General features: G+C 41.4%; 1 protein-coding gene across 1 annotated transcript in view; it reads left to right on the top strand.

Annotated features, from left to right (window-relative positions):
• lamb3 (laminin subunit beta 3) overlaps positions 1 to 16,265 on the top strand; it is a gene marked incomplete at its 5' end in the record, with an annotated part of 90,675 nt that overhangs the window by 6,237 nt on the left and 68,173 nt on the right. Inside the window, 1 exon segment of the mRNA XM_084317121.1 lies at positions 6,675 to 6,828. Coding sequence (XP_084173247.1) covers positions 6,675 to 6,828 — 154 coding nt within the window.

The raw sequence follows: 16,265 nt of genomic DNA on the forward strand, positions 1-16,265 counted from the left end.
TCACATACTGAGATGTATGTATTGACAGCTGCAAGTACACTGGCTTTACACATCCCTACACTCAAGACGTTATGGTTCTTCGTCTGAAGGCTTCAGCTGAACATGTAATAATAATAATAATAATAATAATAATAATAATAATAATAATAATAATAATAATAATAATAATAATAATAATAAAGATGCTAACAATAAGCAAAACAAATGAACAAAGAAACAAAGAGCCACAGGGAATAATCAACTGTATGAATACGCAAGACATAAAACCACAGGTAACAAGTAACAAATACAGTAGGTCCATTAGGGGAACAGTCAGGGAAGTAAGGAAACAGAGGGGAGGGGGGGGGGGGGGGGGGAGAGAAAGTAGGGAAGGGGAAAGGGAGGTGGTAGGTTGGAGGAGGGTGGTTTAAAGGTGGAGAGTGAGGGAGAGTCTCGGACAGAAAGACTGTGTTTAGCATGTTTAACTCTTATACGTAAGGGATAATGTATAGCTACGAGGTCATTGTCGCAAAATAATTGACCGACACGTAGTTTAAAATACCGAGCCGCCTCGGCGAGGTGTTTTAAACGTCAGTGAAGGTCAATTATTTTGCGACAATGATCGAGTATAGCTATACATTATCCCGCTTATTACATGGCTAACTTACTAACAATATACCTAATTCATTTTACATCGACTCGCAACACTGGTTCTGGCTCCGCTTGTCGCTCCGCCCCCTGTCATCGCCGGCAGCTTCCCCGGCAGCAGAACACCGGCAGTGTCTAATTGCACTGAAACAGTGTGTGTCAGTGGGCTTGATTGCGAACAGCTGCGCACAGCGGTCATTATTGTCCCACAGCGGTCATTATTGTCTGATAACTGACCTCTGACGCGCGCTATTGACCAATCACAAGCAAGCATTTTGGCGAATGTGAAAACGCCATGTAATAAAGCTGAGTTAGTAACAATGTTCATCATAGTTGTTACAAAGGGTCAGATTAAACCAAATATATATATTTATTGCTTGATACCCCTTGTATAATATTTGTATATCGTCTGATACCCCTTGTATATTCTTTGTATATATACACGGAATATCCCTTTACCTAGGTACAAACCAGACCATAATATTCGTTCTCCTATTGGACAGCGACCCCTAGGCGCCAACGGCCATACCCCCAATGGCGAGTTCAAAGCCACCGCCAAGGCATGTCTTAACATGTCCAGGTTTGCGCAGTAATACGAGACAGAACTGAGGTTGGCACTAGATTATTCACCTTACGTATAAATACGGCGCAGGTGGATACAGCAGCACTTCGTTCAAAGTATCAGTTCATTCAGTTCATCATTCGTTCAAAGTAACGTCTAGTTGAGTTCATTACGTTAAAGCCTTCACCACGAGTCAACGACCAAGTGAAGTGAGCAACCTTGCGTCTAAATAGAGCACTTAGAACCGCGTGCGAATAGGATAGTAAAAGTGTCAGAGCTTAGTGAAATAACGTCAAGTTCGACCTAGTTAAATGTGAAGTACCGTGCACAGGAGAATCTACACCGGTGAATGCAGAGCCTTTTCCGGCTGGATTATATTGCTTTTGGTACTGTGGCTGATGGAGCAGAGAACCGTCTACCCCACTGCTGTGTGGGATCTACCCGTGAGGAGCATCACTCGAGCCCGTCTCTAGAATAGGCTGGCTGGCTTTCATCCATGCTGTTGCGCATACTGGATTATAGCTGCTGCTTTTGTCTGCCGATCGAGGGGAGTATATGTACCGCCTCCCGTAGCTGGAGCTTATTTATTCCTCGTTGATCCAGACTTTTGCCTCCGAACATTTCTCTCCCCTGCTGGCTTACAACCGGAGGGAACCCCTTAGTATCTCCAGCTGACTACGAGTGTGCCTTATGTAATTCTTATGCTACAGGTGGTGTCAATTATACCCATCTTAATATGCTCATGGACTTACGCTCTTGACCTACTTAAGTGTTCTTCGCCATATAAGCGCAATTCATAATTCTCATGTTGTAACCTATTGTTGCTTGCTATAATAATAAATCCCTCAAAATAGAACTTTAGTGTCATTGAAGTATTCTTGTGTGGGTGTTCACCATATATACCGTGTACTGTATGGCCAGTAATTAAAGTACATAACTAAGTAGTGGTTTAATAATACCATACTCTCAATACAGTCAGGGAATTGTACCCCTCAGTTACAATAGTGTTGAAACTCGAGTGCTGCAGTGTTGATATGTCACGCCATATAAGACATATGTGGGGCTGGGTAGTGTAGAGGTCTAAGATAAGATAAGATAAGATAAGATAAGATATTATTGATCCCTTGGAGAAATACAGGTGTCATAGCAGCGTGGGGGAGGGGGGGGGGGTACACGTATGGGCAGAGTAATAGTAGAAAGACATAAATATAGCCAATAAGATTTCTGAATATAGAAACATGAGGAAAGACTAAACAGTGTAAACTATATAATCTCTGAATATAAAAATATGAGGGGAAAAAACTGTGTAAACAATATAATTAACTCTGAATATAAGAATATGAGAAAAATAAACAGTGTAAACAAAGGTGCAGATGAGAGTCTGTATGCCCTATCGGTTATATTATACGTTACAAATACATATACATACGCAGATACCTCCCGGAATAAAAAGGCAGTGTAAACAATATACAATATAGTTAACTCTGGACATGCGCATATATGGACAACAAGGTGCGAGATGAGGGTAAGAAATAAAAGCTGCAAGAAAACGGTAAATGTCTGGCATCAATGGTTTCCAAATACTTACGGTCAAATTACAGTAAAATCAAATACATTTACAGATTACAACCTTTATTTAATGGTTAATATTTTGATAAAAGGTCATTTACTGTATGTTTATGGTATTTACACTTAAAGTAGAAAAACAAAGGTAATCTGTAAAATAATACAGTGAATTTCCTGTGAAAAAACATTTATTTTTACAGTGTATGTATGCCCTCTCAGTTATTTTGCCCTACAATAAATATGGTTACAATATATAATCTAATACTCTAAATCTAATCTAATGTATAATCTAATGAAACGAAATGTTAAAATGCTAAATGCTAAATATATGCAATATATAATCTAGTAATCCAATAGTCTAAATCTAATCTAATCAAATCAAATGTATTTGTAAGGCCCGACAACACACGTTAATGTCCCCATGGGCCGGACACGTCTTCTTTAAACAAGTCAAGAAGAAACATCACAATAATATTGTGACAATATATCACAAATATATCACAATATATTTAGATTATAATCTAATATATAATCTAAAAATGCTAAATATATGCTCTGGTGTAGTATACAGTATTCACATAAGGTGAGGTATTTATAAGGTACGTATATTGTCCTTTTAGGTGGGAGTCAGCTACTGGGTTCCTATAGTTGTAGTTGGATGTCTGGCAGCAGTCCCTGCCCACTGTTGTGGAGCCTGATGGCCGCTGGTATGAAGGACTGGCCGAGGCGGTTAGTTGAGTGTGGGGGGGGTATGAGCCTGTGGCTGAACGTGCTTCTCATCTTGACTAGCTCATCGTAGATGAGCCCCACCCGTAGATGAGAATCTGGGGGATATAGCGTGAACCAGGGGCGGAGCTAGGGGGTGGCTACCTGGGCTCAAGCCCCGGATGTATTCTGAAAAGCCCCGAATCTATTTAAAAAAAAAAAAAAAAAAAAAAAAAATGTTTTTACAATTCATCATTGTTACATGAAAATATGTTTGCACCAGATTTAGCAGAAGCTAATTTCCATCTGTGGTCTATCCAGCTGCTAACTGTATTTGAGTGAGTTAAGTCTTGGTGTTATGGTAGACTCAGACCTAAGCTTTAAATCACAATCAACAAGTTGACAAAAACTTAATTCTTCCACCTTAGAAACATAGCTAAAGTACGGCCATTTATAAATCAAAAGGACGCTGAAAACCAGATCCATGTCTTTATCTCAAGCCGACTCGACTACTGTAATGCACTCCTTACTGGCCTCCCGAAAAAATACGATGATAACTATTTTATTGCAATGCACTATTGCATTATTTTATTCTATTTTACCAACTATTTTATTGCACTGCACTATTTTACTTTGCATCAGTGAATCATAGACGCCTGGCCATAAGAGCATTCGGAGCATCTCTGCTCTCCCACTATTGAACTTGGGGGAGCAAAGGTATTATCTTTCTCCACCACTTTTTGATTATATGAAAAATATGATATACCCCCCCCCCAATATATAAATCTAACCATAACTACGTTATGGTTAACTGAGTTTTATAGTGAAAAGAGCAGCTTTATTGGTCAAGATTGAAGGCTCTATATTGCAGGAAATTGCACGTACAGGTTCATTAAATTCAAAAAAAATCTGTCGTGTAGGGGGTCGTGCCTGACCCCCTCCAAACCACCCATTGCCTGCCCCCAAAAAAAATTACAAAAAAAAAAATAAAAAAAAATAAAAAAAAAGATTTAAAAACAAAAAAGAAAAAAAGAAAATGGGGGCCCATCTGGGCTAAGCCCCGGATCTCCTACAATCCTAAATCCGCCCCTGGCGTGAACCTCTGCACGTGTTACTCACTCCCAGTGAAACCATTATCTGAAATAAAATGTTAGAAGAAATAAAGAAAAATAAAGAAAACTCTAACCCTAACTAACCTTACTGTCATGCACTTGTCCTAATAAACTAACCTACACTGTAGCACTCAACACTTTGATGAACATTGTTACTCAGCTGATAGAGTTGTGCCCTTCCTGATGACTTGTCGTACAGGGCTTTGGATAAAAGTGTCAGCTAAATGACTAAATGTAAATGTAAATGTAAAACTCCTCGCTGTCAGGTGATAAGAAGTGGCTGGTGGTGATTCGCCCCAGACCACCAGTAGAGCAGCGCAACGACCAGGAAGGGAATTGGCTAAATTGGGGCAAAAAGGCACTAAAATGTTACATAACTCTTGAGCAAGGCATTGGCACACCAACTGGAGTGGTGCCGGGCCACTGCGGGTTTACTATTTCAACACAGACATGTTGCCTTATTTATTTATTGTCAAATAAACTGAACTAAAACTAGATTATGAGTCATTGACAACATAAAACAAGGTCACTGAAGCCTCTGCCATTTAGGAAGCAGGGTGTAAAAAGTACCCAGAAATTATACTTAAGTGAAAGTATGGGTACCGTCTCAAAATCGTACTCAAGTAAAAGTCAGAGTATCTGGCTAAAAACACACTTGAGTAAAAGTTAAAAAGTTTTTACTTTTAAATGTTTAAAAGTTAAAGTTAAAACCTGTTTTCTGACTATCTATTCTTCTGATAGCAGGTGTTTAATCAAAGATCCCCACTTTCTAGTCTTGCACAAGGACCAATCAGCATGGGTATGGGGGGGTTAATTTTCCATTGATGGGGATTTGATTGGCTGTTTTTAAATAAAGTGTGGCTGCAGGATTAATAACGTTAACATTCTTTCGGCCAGAGACACAAATATACTAATTAAAATAGTTTGACCTGCGAGATTTTTACTTTGTACTTTGTAGGTCTGCATTTTAAATGTAAGGAGTAAAAAGTATGTTTTTTTTCTCTGAAATGTAATTGAGTAAAAGTACAAGTATACAAACCTAATAATACTTGAGTTAAGTACAAATCCCCCAAAACAGTACTTAAGTATTGTAACGAAGTACAATTACTCAAGTACTTTACACCCCTGGAAGCATGCATCCAACGATGCCAAACGCAAGGAAGGCGGTTAGGCTGCGTTCACACTGCAGGCCATTAAGGCTGTTTCCCCGAAGCCTGTTTTTGGGATTCGAACTTTGTCAGGGTTTTTCGAACGGACGTTCGAACCTTCGTTTTTAATAAAAATAAAATAAAAATTAAAAAAAATTTTATACTTAATTTTTTTTTTTTTTTATATAAATATCCTCAAACTAAATCCTCAATTTGAATAAAGTGATTAATCTGATTAATTTTTTTTTTTTTTTTTTATTGATTAAATCAACTTTCCAGCCCCAGACCCAGCCCAGGGAGAAGCCCCAGCCCAACTAAATCAACTTTCTTTAATGAATATAACTCCGTTTGGGCTCAGCCCTACAGGCCATATCAGAATTGAAAAGATAAGATTCCATGTGATCTGTGATCAGACGAGCAGCAACATGGGATGCTTTTAAATGTCCTTTGATGCAGTCAGAGCTCGGTAATGCTGCATTCTCCTACTATGCTTCCTTTTTATGGAATACGCTGCAAGTGAAACTTTGTCTAGAGGCACTCATACTGTGAATGCTTTTAAAGGTATGCTATGACTAGCCCTTCATGAAACATGTAACTGTTTTACCTGATGCTATCGCTGATCTGATTATGCCTCTTGCCACTGCACAAATGGCCTTCTGTGTTTGTATTTGATTTGTATGTTTTTGTTAATGTACTGTATATTCTATATGCCCTGTTTTTACGTTGAAACTTGTTGTGTGCCGTGTTGGTCAGGACTCCTGGAAGAAGAGATCTTGTATCTCAATGGGACATTCCTGGATAAATAAAGGATAAATAAAATCGAATAAAAAATCTGTGCCGTTCACACTGTTATAGAAAAAAAAATCAGATATCAGTTTTTGGCCACGCTCGCCTGCAGTGTGAACGCAGCCTAACTGTTTGTTGATCGACGTTGACCTTGTTGTCTCCATGCAGCCCTGGCTGTGGTGTCGTCAGGCCTGGACGACTGCTCCCCGGGGCCTGTTACCCCCCCAGCGGAGACCTGCTCCTGGGCCGCGAACAGCAGCTACACGCCTCCTCCACCTGCGGCCTCCATGGGTCAGAGGTCGTCTGCACCCCCTTCCAACAGGTAGGAGCACGTCCGTCTGTCTGTCTGTCTGTCTGTCTGTCCGTCTGTCTGTCTGTCTGTCTGTCTGTCTGTCTGTCTGTCTGTCTGTCTGTCTGTCTGTCTGTCTGTCTGTCTGTCTGTCTGTCTGTCTGTCTGTCTGTCTGTCTGTCTGTCTGTCTGTCTGTCTGTCTGTCTGTCTGTCTGTCTGTCTGTCTGTCTGTCTGTCTGTCTGTCTGTCTGTCTGTCTGTCTGTCTGTTCTGTCTGTCTGTCTGTGAGCGAGAGAGAGAGAGAGAGAGAGAGAGAGAGAGAGAGAGAGAGAGAGAGAGAGAGAGAGAGAGAGAGAGAGAGAGAAGAGAGACAGACAGACAGACAGACAGACAGACAGACAGACAGACAGACAGACAGACAGACAGACAGACAGACAGACAGACAGACAGACAGACAGACAGACAGATAGACAGACAGAGGAAGAGAGATAGAAAGAGAGAGATGGGGGAGAGAGAGAGAGAGAGAGAGAGAGGCAGACAGACAGATGGACAGAGGAAGATGGATAGAAAGAAAGGGAGAGAGGGGGAGAGAGAGAGAGAGAGAGAGAGAGAGAGAGACACACACAGACAGAGAAAGAGAGAGAGAGAGAGAGAGAGAGAGAGAGAGAGAGAGAGAGAGAGAGAGAGAGAGAGAGAGAGAGAGAGAGAGAGAGAGAGAGAGAGAGAGAGAGAGACCCAGATGGTCAGGGTCAGAGTTGAAGGGTCAGTTGTGTCTTTGTGAAACAGTCTGGGTCCAGTGCCAGAGAGAGAGCGGCCGGCCGTGGCCAGAGAGTATTATTGCTGCAGCGCTCTTTCACCACAGCCTGGACACCACCCAGAGGCTCATTCGCTGACTCAACACGTCTGATTATATGATCCGTGAGATTTCTTGCATTTGGTGTCAGCCGGGGGAACGGCAAGTACAGGAGGGAGAAGGGGCGGCAGAGGTCGAGTTGAGAAACTTGATTTATTCCACTGTGTCACAGATTGATTCATTGAAAATTGTATTAACAGATTGCAGAATGGGTACAAATTCAGTACGGCTCAATGCACACAATTGTTGAGGGGATGCAGACCAGGGAAAGACTTTCGTCTTGTTTACATCAGGGTCCCCCATTTTTTATTCATCATAACATTTATGACATACACGACATACAGATATACAGTCCTACTGTTACATCCAGACAATTATGACATACAAGATATACAAATATACAGTACTGTTTATTTACAGGCAGAGTTTCTAAAAGAGAATATATACATATGAGGGGGAGGAAACTGTACATTGGGTGCGGGGGGGGGGGGGATTGGGGGTGGTTTGGACATTTATGGAGGCCAGTTTTGAATTGCGGCCTCCCGTAGGTGCTCTTTGAGAGCGGTTTTGAAGGAAGGTAGGGATTCACATAATTTTACGGCTGTGGGTAGGGTGTTCCACATTGATGTGGCATAATTGCGAGACGTGTTTAGTCCCTTGTTTGAGCCGATTCTGGGTTTAACATGATTTGTGGAACTCCCTCTGGTGTTGTTGTTGTGGTATTCACTGACCTTTGGGAAGTATTTCGACATGTACATGGGTACCTTAGTGGTGTAGTGTATCTTGTAGACCAGGCCCATTGCAAGTTGTTGTCGTCTACTCTAAGCCATTCTAGGTTGTTTTTAGTGCCTTTGAGGTGCTTTGGTACCATGAGGTGCAAGCATAGTCGTAGTACCCTTGAATGAGAATCAAGAATCAAGAATCAATATTTGTCACATACATACCAGGGAATACAGTGAAATGCGGGTGGTCTTGCCCCCATTGATTGTGCAAAATACAATAATAAAATAGACTAAAATAGGCATCGAAAAAATTAAATAGATAAGACACAAGATATGCATGGTAAAAAAAAGACATGTTAGGTTCCTGAGAAACTGGTTATAATATACACTACTATGCAATATGCAATTTACAATGTTAACTTTTACTGTATCTAAACTATACAGTGCTCCTGTTAGAGTCCAGCATGACCATGCCGCAGTATTTGCCCGCGCCCACCTCTTGTTTGATGTGGTCGTTCAAATAGAGATTCAGAATGTCACCTTAACCCGGGTCTCAGTTTAGTTTGTGATTTCATTTGAGAGGCAGTTAAATCATTTTGTGTCCTGTACTGTGCAGGACAGTGATGCAACAGTAGCAGGACAGTGGATCACAGTGATGTAGCAGGACAGTGATGTAGCAGGACAGTGATGTAGCATCACAGTGATGTAGCAGGACAGTGATGTAGCAGGACAGTACATCACAGTGATGTAGCAGGACAGTGATGTAGCAGGACAGTACATCACAGTGATGTAGCAGGACAGTGATGTAGCAGGACAGTACATCACAGTGATGTAGCAGGACAGTGATGAAGCAGGACAGTACATCACAGTGATGTAGCAGGACAGTACATCACAGTGATGTAGCAGGACAGTACATCACAGTGATGTAGCAGGACAGTGATGTAGCAGGACAGTGATGTAGCATCACAGTGATGTAGCAGGACAGTACATCACAGTGATGTAGCAGGACAGTGATGTAGCAGGACAGTGATGTAGCATCACAGTGATGTAGCAGGACAGTGATGTAGCATGACAGTGATGTAGCAGGACAGTACATCACAGTGATGTAGCAGGACAGTGATGTAGCAGGACAGTGATGTAGCAGGACAGTACATCACAGTGATGTAGCAGGACAGTGATGTAGCAGGACAGTGATGTAGCAGGACAGTACATCACAGTGATGTAGCAGGACAGTGATGTAGCAGGACAGTGATGTAGCATCACAGTGATGTAGCAGGACAGTACATCACAGTGATGTAGCAGGACAGTGATGTAGCAGGACAGTACATTACAGTGATGTAGCAGGACAGTACATCACAGTGATGTAGCAGGACAGTTAAAGGTGTATTCCACCCAAATGGTTAGCAGGACAGTGATGTAGCAGGACTGTACAGTACAGTACAGTGGACAGTGGTAAAATGGCTGCAGGACAGTTAAAGGTGTATTCCACCCAAATAGTGTTAAAGGTTATAACCCAAATCGAATGATTTTAAAGGTGTATTCCACCCAAATTGTTTTAAAGGTTATAATACAGTAGCAGTACAGTGGATCACAGTGATGCAACAGTAGCAGGACGGTTAAAGGTGTATTCCACCCAAATGGTTAGCAGGACAGTGATGTAGCAGGACTGTACAGTACAGTGGACAGTGGTAAAATGGCTGCAGGACAGTTAAAGGTGTATTCCACCCAAATAGTGTTAAAGGTTATAACCCAAATCGAATGATTTAAAGGTGTATTCCACCCAAATTGTTTAAAGTTATAATACAGTAGCAGTACAGTGGATCACAGTGATGCAACAGTAGCAGGACAGTTAAGGTGTATTCCACCCAAATGGTTAGCAGGACCGTGATGTAGCAGGACTGTACAGTACAGTGGACAGTGGTAAAATGGCTGCAGGACAGTTAAAGGTGTATTCCACCCAAATAGTGTTAAAGGTTATAACCCAAATCGAATGATTTTAAAGGTGTATTCCACCCAAATTGTTTTAAAGGTTTTAATACAGTAGCAGTACAGTGGATCACAGTGATGCAACAGTAGCAGGACAGTTAAAAAGGTGTATTCCACCCAAATGGTTAGCAGGACAGCCCCATCACAATGTGCAGGAGGTGTGTACAGTAGCAGTACAGTAGCAGTACAGTAGGTGTACAGTAGCAGTACAGTATGTGTACAGTAGCAGTACAGTAGGTGTACAGTAGCAGTACAGTAGCAGTACAGTAGGTGTACAGTCGCAGGACAGTTAAAGGTGTATTCCACCCAAATGGTTAGCAGGACAGCCCCATCACAATGTGCAGGAGGTGTGTACAGTAGCAGTACAGTATGTGTACAGTATCAGTAGGTGTACAGTAGCAGTACAGTAGGTGTACAGTAGCAGTACAGTAGGTGTACAGTCGCAGGACAGTTAAAGGTGTATTCCACCCAAATGGTTAGCAGGACAGCCCCATCACAATGTGCAGGAGGTGTGTACAGTATCAGTACAGTAGGTGTACAGTAGCAGTACAGTATGTGTACAGTATCAGTACAGTAGGTGTACAGTCGCAGGACAGTTAAAGGTGTATTCCACCCAAATGGTTAGCAGGACAGTACATCACAGTGATGCAACAGTAGCAGGACAGTTAAAGGTGTATTCCACCCAAATGGTTTTAAAGGTTCGAATACCCAATTGTGTTATGGTGTCTTCCCCAAATCCTTTTAAAGCTTATAACCCCAAATCGTTTGAATGAATAAATGAATGAAATGGGACTATGAAGTCTTTATTTGTAACACATGTGAGATGGGCAGCACACACGCATTCCTTTGGGGGGGTTGCCATTGAAATGTCATCTGCGCTTGACCCATCCTGTCATCCTTCATCCTGTCGTGGGTCCGCTCCAATACAATACCTTGCCAATCCAAGTGCTCCTGTTCATCTTCATCAGGGACGTGACAGCATTAGCGATCAGTTCTGCATGTTTTTCCATTCTTTCGTTTTTATTTTTGTATGTGTATTCCCACAAATAGCTTTAAAGGTGTATTCATCCCAAATGTTTCTAAAACTTTATTCCACCCAAAGTTAAAATACTACTTCATGTTCAACTCCTAAAGGTATATATGCTTGAATTACATTCAAGTAATCTCATGACTTCCAGCTGGCTATAATGGAGGCGGTGAGCCCTCTAGTGTTCAAACATAAATAAGACACTATTCTAGACAAAATTAATTCTAATATTCTAGCAATACAAATCCAACAAGTTGGCCTTGGCCTCTACACACCGGCGCCTAATTGTGCCTTAAACTAAACACAATTACAAAATATATATATATATATCGGAGAAGCTACCGACATAATCAAAACACTCATATGGCCCTTACACTGTGTCTACGTACGTGACTTCTATTTTTACTTCTATTTTTTTTACATGCTATACTATTTTATTTCACTTATCTTTTGTCTAGCACAGTCTCTGGAGCGTAACAGAAAGAAGCATTTTGTATAAAAGTATTCTGTACTTCTGTATGACAACTATTAAAGAAACTTGAACTTGAAACTTGATACATGACATACAGATAGACAGTACTGCTACATCTATACATTTATGACATACCAGATTTGCAAATACAGTACTGTTTGTGATACATGGCAGGCATGTTAGACATCGTTTTGCCTCCTGAGCACAGTGATGTACAGGTGCAGCTCAATAAATTTGAATATCGTGGAAAAGTATATATTTAGCTGTATTGATGCAGTAATTTGTGCAAAAGGAGCCCCAACCGCGTGAATACTTTCGGTAAGCAACAAGCCCTTCCGCGTTGCTCTGATTGGCCGAGCGTGCGCATGCACATGAGCCGCAACAAGCCCCTCAGCCAGGCAGCAATACTAAGGTCCGCTTAATGCAATTTATACAAATGGAAGTATTGATTTCGCCGTAACAAATCATTAAAAAAATATACCGTTAACTGGAATATGTTGTTTCTTTACACATATGTTGGATTATGTAATTGGTTTGTCATGACAAACCAATAAAAAAGACAAACCAATTACATAATCCAACATATGTGTAAAGAAACAACATATTCCAGTATCTTTTTCTGATCAGTTAGGAGTTGTTTAGAAACAGTGTAAATAATAACAATCAAATAGCACACAAGCTAACACTCAAGCACAACACATAAACAAGCACATCATTTGTGATCAACTGTAATCCTCATTGTGCAGGTGTTCTCAGTGAGCATGGTGAGGTTATGTGCACACATTCAGATTGTCTTGTCCTTTCATGGTGCTGGTCCTCAAAAAAATTGCAGTTACTTTGTTGGGCAAAAAGAGCAATAGACTTAAGCTAAATTCAGGCAGCCAACCACGTCCAATGGCTGCCGATATCCTCCACCCTAAAAAGGTGCAGGATCACAGAGCCTGAAGAAGAGTGGAGCAGGAGACCAAACACACCCAGGACAGGATGACCACAGTCAGCAGATGAGGGATGGAGCAGGAGAGATGAGGAATGAGATAGGACTAAACAGACAAGTAAGTAGTGATTCCGGGCCCCCTGGGAGACATGCCAAGGAAAGAGAAAAAGTAAAGCATTGTTAGTTAGTATTGTGGCTATATGATGCTAATTATGTGAGTTAGTCAACTGGCCTACTAGAAGGCCTTTTATATGAGATATTTGGTATGGTCAAATATTCAGTATACTCAAGTCCCATTATGGAATATGGGTTTATTTCTGTGGCCACTACTGATGACCATTTTGTATAATGCGTCATTGACAGCAACATCATGTGAAAATGTGCCCCATTGCATTGGAGCCTGGTGAGAGGATACAACATAGTGCTATGTGTCTAAGTACTAAAGCGATCAGTGAAATCTTGGCCTGTACAGCAATATCAGAACCTGAACCAATCCCAGCTACTCACATAACCTGGTTTTAGGTAGAAGCATAAATGTCATAACCTGGCAGATCTCAAAACAAACTGGTCAGACTACTGCTTGACCTTACTCCTAGAACCCACCTCACCCCTGCCCACTTTGACAACCTAGGATGGCTTAGAGTAGACGACAGAGTACAGCAACTTGCAATGGGCCTGGTCAACAAGATACACTATACGACTAAGGTACCCATGTACATGTCAAAATACTTCCCAAAGGTCAGTGAATACCACGATCACAACACCAGAGGGAGCTCCACAAATCATGTTAAACCCAGATTCGGCTCAAACAAGGGACTAAACACGGTTCGCAATTATGCCACATCGATGTGGAACTCCCTACCCAAAGCTGTAAAGCAGGGGTCAGCAACCTTAGGCACGAGTGCCACCATTGGTACACATTATCTAAACCAACATGGCACACTAGCAAATGTGTAAGAGGAACCTTTTTGGAAATGTTGAGTTACCTCCCCATGCAGTTACCTCTTTCACAGCCATTGGCAGTTGCACAGCCTGTTATTTATGGTACTGTAGGTTGACTGATATACCAGGGATATTTCATGGTCAGAGCCAATGAGAAGGGTCAGTCTGTTGTTGTTTGCCGAACATTGAGTGTTAAACGCCATTTTGAGACCAAACATGAGAACTTTAAAGGATGAGGCAGACAAGGCTGAATGTGTCCAGGTATGGCAAGCAAGCATCTCATAAAGACGGCAGCATTCTCTTATATATTTATGAGAGGAAAATGGTTATTAAAACTATTGCTATGCACGTTGCCTATATGGATGGAATAGAATTACAGATCTGTTGGAGATTTACATTGTGATGTGGTTTCATAATTAACCTTAACATTGATATGGCACACTGGTTAACAAGAACATTTTAAAATGGCACTTCGTATCAAAAAGGTTGCTGATCTCTGCTGTAAAGGAATGTGAATCACTACCCACTTTCAAAACCACTCTCAAAGAGCAACTACGGGAGACTGCAATTCGAAACTGGACCCTGTAAATGTCCTAACCCAACCCCCTCCAATGTACAGTAAATGACCAAGTATGGTTTCGTCAATATTCCAATGTAAAGTTTTGCTTGTACAGTTGTACAGTGTACTTAGTATAATAGTAGTAGTAAAGTATAATTTCTGGGTACTTTTTACACCCCTGTTTATGATGAATTGAAAAGGGGGGACCCTGATGTAAACAAGACAAACGTCTTTCTCTGGTCTGCATCCCCTTAACAATTGTATGTATTGAGCTGTTTTGATTGATTGATTGAAAACTTTATTAACAGATTGCAGAATGGGTACAATATAGTAATACACACAATTGTTAAGGGGATGCAGACCAGAGAAAGACTTTCGTCTTGTTTACATCAGGGTCCCCTTTCAATTCATCAGGACAGACATACATGACATACAGATAGACAGTACTGCTACATCTATGTACTGTACTGTACCCATTCTGCAATCTGTTAATAAAGTTTTCAATCAATCAAACACAACTACTGTACATAACGTTAAATTAAATAGACCGTGGACGACGTACCCCCCCCCCCCCCCCGCCCCCATACACAACCTACAGCATAACTTCCCACAGTAACGTTAACCAAATACTGTGGGCGACGCAGCCCCCCGCCCCCCTCCCACATACAACCTACAGCATAACTTTTATATCAGTATAATACAACTCTCAAAGCCAACGTAGAGTTTGTGCACTACTGTACATTTTAACTAGCACTTACCAGCCTCGGGACTCGGCAGTTCTGTTGTACAATGTGGTAGAAAAGATCGCTCCTGTGAATTGAAAAGCAAGCCCCGCCCCCAGCCTAGTGAATGAGAAAAGCCTGCCCCTAGTGGAGCAGGACAGTCCCTACACAGTACACTACACAAAATGATCACAGTGATCCACTCTCTTGCTACATCACTGTGATCCAATGTCCTGACTCCTGCTACATCACTGTCCTGCTACATCACTGTGATGTACTGTCCTGCTACTGTTGCATCACTGTCCTGCTACATCACTGTGATGTACTGTCCTGCTACTGTTGCATCACTGTCCTGCACAGTACAGTTTATGATGAATTGAAAATGGGGGACCCTGATGTAAACAAGACAAACGTCTTTCTCTGGTCTGCATCCCCTTAACAATTGTATGTATTGAGCTGTTTTGATTGATTGATTGAAAACTTTATTAACAGATTGCAGAATGGGTACAGTACTGCTCAATACACACAATTGTTAAGGGGATGCAGACCAGAGAAAGACTTTCGTCTTGTTTACATCAGGGTCCCCATACATGACATACAGATAGACAGTAGGCCTACTGCTACATCTATGTACTGTACTGTACCCATTCTGCAATCTGTTAATAAAGTTTTCAATCAATTCAATCAATCAAACATGTATATATTCCCTCCCCGCCGTATGTATATCTCTCTCCCACCCACCCACCCCCTCCTAATGTACAGTCCCCTCCCCATCATATGTATATACTCTGTCAGGATCTAGGGGTAACAGTACTGTATATTTGAATACCGGTTATGTCACAAATGTATCAGTACTAAATACCTATATGTCCCTATGCCATAAATGTCATGTATGTTGTGTATGTCATAAATGTCTATATGAATTGAAAATGGGGGACCCTGATGGAAACAAGACAAACGTCTTTCTCAGGTCTGCATCCCCTTAACAATTGTATGTATTGAGCCGTACTGTATTGTACCCATTCTGCAATCTGTTAAATAAAGTTTTCATTCATGCACACAACTCTCAAAGCCAACGTAGAGTAGAAAAGATCGCTCCTGTGAATTAGAAAAGCCAGCCCCGCCCCCAGCCTAGTGAATGAGAAAAGCCTGCCCCTAGTGGAGCAGGACAGTCCCTACACAGTACAGTACACAAAATGATCTAACTCCTACTGTTTCATTTTGCACACAGTTACTTTACATCTGATTAGCAC

The sequence above is a fragment of the Notolepis coatsorum genome, assembly GCF_963971535.1.
Source record: "Notolepis coatsorum genome assembly, chromosome: 6".
Classification (NCBI taxonomy): Eukaryota; Metazoa; Chordata; class Actinopteri; order Aulopiformes; family Paralepididae; genus Notolepis; species Notolepis coatsorum.